Below are 5461 nucleotides of genomic sequence, written 5' to 3'. Positions count from 1 at the left end.
CTCCCACATTTCATTTCATAATCATAAAAACCTACAGTATACCATGGAGTCTAGCGGCCTTGGACAGGGATGAGAAATCCCGGTATAGAATGGGTTAACCTGATCGAGATTGTAATCTCATAATACCATTAATGAAACCAATTAAAGTTAATAGCCTGTGTGGTGGGTAAATGAGGAATGAACAAAAACTAGGGCTGCAAGAATGACCGTTGATGGGGTGAAAGGATCGGACGGTGGAGATAGGTTGAAGCAGATGCAGATCTGTTGTATAGGGTTGAAGAGAGTGCACAGAGAGTCTTTCTTTTTGGCAGCTCGAGTTTTAGGGCTGGTCGCCTCCTCAGTCTCAGGTGAATTTCTCTCTTCCTTTCCTTTCTCATCTCCCTTGCTCTTCTTTGATTTTGTATGACGCATTGCACAAGCTTAGCCTCCACCAAGAACACAAGTCTCTCTGCTTTTTTCCTTGATTTCAGTGTTCATCGCCTTGCTTTTGTTTTCATGGTTTGGCTTCGCCCGTTTCGCTGCGTTCCTCACCCGTTTCGTCTTTGCACTGTGCCTGCAGACAGCGGGGAGAATCCGGACCGCCTGGTTCGTCTTTTGGCGTAAAGGTGCTTTTACGATTTGCTTCGCTAATGACTGTTTGTTGTTTTTTCCGAGGACGAGCTCCTGGATTCATCTAGATATTTGTATCTTTGTGGTAGTGTTAGAATGTCAGACAGAGCCGGGACACGTTTTTCTCGACTGGCATTACGAAGCCTGTTTAGTAGATCTTGACGTGCAGATTTTCAATGCCTTGGCGATGCATTTGAGCTTACTTTCGTTACGTTTTTCTTCAGATGTACACTGCACGGAGAAAAATCCAGAAGGAGAAAGGCCTCGAGCCTGACGACTTCGAAGAGTCTGTTGCCCAGGTTCGTATTTGCTTAATAGTACAAGTTGCTGCTTGTTTTTTACCTCTCGCAACGCCAAGTGCGTCGGAATTTTTTAGCCAACTGTGTCTTCCGAGCTAAATGTAGCCGTGAAGTGCCCTGACACTAAAGACTGGCGAGTAAGTTGTCTTCGCTAAGGTTGACTATGAGTTATGAAGTTGAGGACAGACAGAGAGCCTATTGTATCAAGACTAAGTTCAAAACTTAGTTGACAGCGTACGTATCTCTATGGTGTAAATGGTTTTGAGAATGCCGAGGAAAAAGACGAGTAATGATTTTTTTTCGGTCTATGGTTGGTAATCAAACCGTGACCAAAGGAAATCAGAGAGGTCTCTGCACAAGGCCTACCCGGGTATTTGAGAGTTTTTCTTATGAGGCTTTTGTGCGTGTGAGCAAGGAAGCTAGGACCAATGAGATTCGGATCTTAGGTGGATACAAAAATGTGTCCAAAGCTTATTGATTGTTTAGTTCAGAAAGGAAGATTGCAGATGCTTCAAGACATGGCGTCCTAGCATGATGCATGGTTGTAAGACATGTTAAGACACGACACGTCATGTCGGACACGCTTCAGGCACGAGTGTCTAAAGTGTCTTAAAGATAATACACGTAAGACACTTCTTTGTGGTTATAATAATAAATATTTAACTAATATATGTATACAAGTGTATACAACTTGCTAGCATTAGCTAGTTGCTAGATTCTATAAGTACAATAAGCTACAATTAAACAACAATGCACTCGTACAATGTAGTTAAGAGTCAAGACTTGTCACTCTAGACTTAAAAGTTAAAGTTAAGACTCACGACTCAAGAGCTTGCAAAGTTAAGAGTCACGACTCAAGAGCTTGCAAGTCACGACTAACAATTTTAAAGGTTTAAACGGATAATTGAATCTTGATACTGAAAAATCCAACATAGATTATATACCAATCATCATATATCAATAAACATATATATCATGGCAATAGTAGGTCAGTCACGTGTAACATGAATGAAATATGCATCTCAATAAATATAATTGAAAGGAAATTTTCGGCTCTAAGAGCCAAAGCTCACAAAATTCATCCTAATGAGGTCGCTCCATTGTTGGATCCAAAGTTGCCATCAATGATAGCATGGTTAAGTCAAAGTGAATGTTTGTTACATCCTATCCACCACGCAAGCGCGTGCGCTCACACACAAAACAAAAAACTAAGAGTGTCTAAAGGTGTCTTAAGGTAAGACACGTGTCTTAAGTGTCTTATCATAAGACACGAGTGTCTCAACAACCATGGCATGATGTAGTTGCTTGAATTAGCTATTCGACAAAATTGGTGGTGGATCTAGATTACGACCAAAAGAGGGAGTCAAAGCTACCAGATCAAGATGGCATAATGGGCTTTGAGACATTCCTGTGAACAATTCTATAATGGTGAGATCTTGGGTTTGGATTTTGATATGAAGCAAACAAGGGATGAATGAAAAGGCAAAGTTGAGTGGCTATTTGCTGACGAGGTAGGGATGGTTGAGAGACATTCAGTACTTATTGATACCTACTAAGTTTGTAAGTCTTGTTAGAAATTTGGTGGCACTTTGGATAAGGTCTGATTTGTTGCCCAAGGCTATTGGTACCTAGTAGATTCACAAGGCTTAATACAAACTTGGCAGCGCTTTGGATTAGTACAAGGCTTGATGGGCTGCCAAAGGCTTACATTCAAGGTCTTGATTACTGAGACCTTTGTCTCTATATCCATCATGACTACTTTACGAGGATGGTCATAACTTTGATGCACTTCACTAGTAGCCCATCTATGAGATGGATCTGAAGTTAACAGCTTTAAGAGGATCGGTTTCATTCATAGCTGGCTGGATGCTAACTTGTATCTCTCTTCAGATGGGGACAATTGAATGATCATTACCTTGTATGTTCATGACTTGATCCTGACTGGATGATGAAAAGCCGGATGAAAATCTGGATCCACGTAGCTCCTAATTAGTTTTGAACTCATGAGCAGCGAGTTGTCCTTAGAAATGTTGCTTTGTCATACATTCCTTAGTACACTTCGTATGGATGAACTTGGGAGCTTGCAGCAAATAAGCATGTAGAATGTTGGAGAACCTGCTTGGAGTCCTTTGAGCTCTGCTCATAATGGACCCATATTAATATATTTTAGCAGTTGATTCTTTTTTCTTTTGGACTTGGGATCTAGGGGGATCAAGACGTGTCTTGCAAGAGAGCTCAATTCGACAGCAGCAAAAAATAGCTAAGGCTGCTGGAGTCTTCACACTGAATGAATTGTTAATGGAGAAGCATTAGGGTGTTTTTTGGCTATCATCTTCCAGTTTGCAACCCTAGATCAAATCACTAATGTTTGCAAAGGTCTTGCACATGCCCCACAACAATCAATCACTGGCCGTTGTATAGGTGGCCAATTCCCTTGCTCCCTTCTTCACTTTTCTTATTTCTTTTTGTTCTCCTCTCAGTTTCTAGACTTACAGAATATGAAAGGGCTGTTTCCTAGGCTCTTCTCTGGATGAAGTCACATGAAATTTGGAATCACTCTTGCCTAGTAAATCAGAAGCATCCTGGCCCAAAATCAGTGCAAAATTTACCGCTGATACTTTTTTGGTTGTTGCCATTCCATGCAACCAGTGTTGGGTGTCAAGTATTGAAGGGAGGCCAGATACATAGTTGTGCTTTGTTGATGCATCTTTCTAACAATATGGTGTTTTGCACTGCTATAGGCTCTGTTTGATTTGGAGAACACCAATCAAGAGCTCAAGAGTGATTTGAAAGATTTGTTTATCAACTCTGCAAAGTAAGTCTGCATTTTAATGCATGGTGCTGATTGTGCTTATTTTGCTATCACATCAAAGATTTGCTTGTAGTTTTGGGGCTGAATGACAGTCACAGTTTATTTGTAGTTTGTGCTGTTGGGTGCTGATGGAGAATGCTCTGTGACAGGCAAGTTGACATCTCAGGAGCTAGAAAGGCTGTCATTATTCATGTGCCGTACAGACTACGCAAGGCTTTCAGAAAGATTCATCCTCGCCTAGTGCGTGAGTTGGAGAAGAAGTTCAGTGGAAAGGTCTGTCTCCATTCTTGCAGAAATCTTACTGTGTTTTTTGTATGCCACCTAATAGAAGGGTCATTGTAAAAAACTAGTGACTAACAATCTGTACTTTTGGGATTAGCTTTTGCTACATGGATTTCAGGTTGTTAGTAGTTTGCGACAGTGAGGTTCATGTCATCAGCTGTTTCTTGTGACAGAGATGCCTTTTTTGCAACTTGATAGATATGCCTTGATTGCCATTTTGTGTTTAATATGGATGTTACTTGATTCAATGGTACTGCGAGCTTACAATTATGTCTTGATACTTCACATCATGATCTGTTTAGTAGCACAATTGATTCCATACAACCTGGATGTGGTAGATCCTGTTCAGAAATCTGTCTTGGTAGCGAGTGATCTGCTTGTGAGGAATTGTCATTACTATAGTTCAGCTTGGTTGAACGCATCTGCATGGGCTTTTGTTCAGGATGTGATCCTTATTGCAACAAGACGTATTTTGAGGCCCCCAAAGAAAGGAGCTGCTGTGAACCGGCCTCGGAGTCGCACTTTGACAGCAGTGCATGAAGCAATACTTGAGGATCTGGTCTACCCAGCTGAGATTGTTGGCAAGAGGGTGCGGTTCCGCCTTGATGGGTCTAGACTTATGCGGGTATGTTGCAGATGTTTAATATGCTTCATTAATCTGGCTTGTTTTGAGGATCCCCCAGGTTTAAGGTGATGTAATTGTCGTGTACAGGTGTACTTGGATCCAAAGGAGAGGAATAGTACTGAATACAAGCTAGAGACATTTAGTGGTGTGTACAAGAGGCTGACTGGCAAAGAAGTGGTGTTCGAGTATCCAGTGCAGGAAGCTGCTTGAAATTATTGTGAGAAATTTTGTAGCTGTAGTTGTTAGAACAGATGTACTTGGCTTGTGGAGGTATCATTGTCCTCGGTCTCTGCACCTGATGGTTTATATTCTAGATGCTTTGGTTTTGTTTACTGAACACAGGAATCTGTGAGAAAAGGCTGATATATGAAATTATGTTGAGACTCTGGGAATGATTCTTTTTTATTTTAAATTCAAAGCATTTATAAGTAATCTTCTCTTGTAAAGTGTAACGGTTTCCTTCTGGGTTCACTGGATCTGCTCCTTCCTATCAGCTGAATATTGCTGTTTCCCTTCATAATTGATTGAACATTTTAAAATTATTCAATGAAATGCCAGATTGGCTGGTTTTTGAAGTCAAATTGTTAATGGTTGCCCCATTTGTTTCCCACAGCATAAATTATTCAATGAAATGCCAGATTGGCTGCTTTTTGAAGTCAAATTGTCAATGGTAGCCCCATTTGTTTCCCACAGCATTCAATATTTCTTGTTAGGTTAGTTTCGAGTTGTCAATAGTTTTAAAAACCGTTAAGTTATCCCAGTTTGGCTTCTGATTGATTAAGTGGACCTAAATTGCCCAAGCTGGCCTTGTTTTGGAACAGAAAACCATCTTTG

General features: G+C 40.8%; 1 protein-coding gene across 1 annotated transcript; it reads left to right on the top strand.

Annotated features, from left to right (window-relative positions):
* Window positions 1–453: 453 nt before the first annotated feature.
* LOC147884134 (small ribosomal subunit protein eS7-like) lies at window positions 454–5059 on the top strand. Its single transcript, XM_087398366.1, has 6 exons — window positions 454–605; window positions 834–908; window positions 3650–3723; window positions 3870–3993; window positions 4445–4627; window positions 4715–5059. The coding sequence occupies exons 2-6, from the start codon at window positions 834–836 to the stop codon at window positions 4835–4837; spliced, it is 579 nt and encodes a 192-aa protein (XP_087254492.1). The 5' UTR covers window positions 454–605; the 3' UTR covers window positions 4838–5059.
* Window positions 5060–5461: the final 402 nt, after the last annotated feature.

Source organism: Dipteris shenzhenensis, chromosome 27 (assembly GCF_047967505.1).
Source record: "Dipteris shenzhenensis isolate YYH24624 ecotype China chromosome 27, Dip_SZ_1.0, whole genome shotgun sequence".
Lineage (NCBI taxonomy): Eukaryota > Viridiplantae > Streptophyta > Polypodiopsida > Gleicheniales > Dipteridaceae > Dipteris > Dipteris shenzhenensis.
The sequence above is the reverse complement of the archived record's forward strand: the minus strand, read 5'-3'. Positions and strand labels throughout refer to the sequence as shown.

Excerpts from the sequence above, each read along its gene's own strand:
- LOC147884134 (XM_087398366.1), top strand. The coding sequence starts at position 834 with ATGTACACTGCACGGAGAAAAATCCAGAAGGAGAAAGGCCTCGAGCCT. Across the intron at positions 909-3,649 it reads TCGAAGAGTCTGTTGCCCAG|GCTCTGTTTGATTTGGAGAA; the intron begins GTTCGTATTTGC and ends GCACTGCTATAG. Across the intron at positions 3,724-3,869 it reads TTGTTTATCAACTCTGCAAA|GCAAGTTGACATCTCAGGAG; the intron begins GTAAGTCTGCAT and ends GCTCTGTGACAG.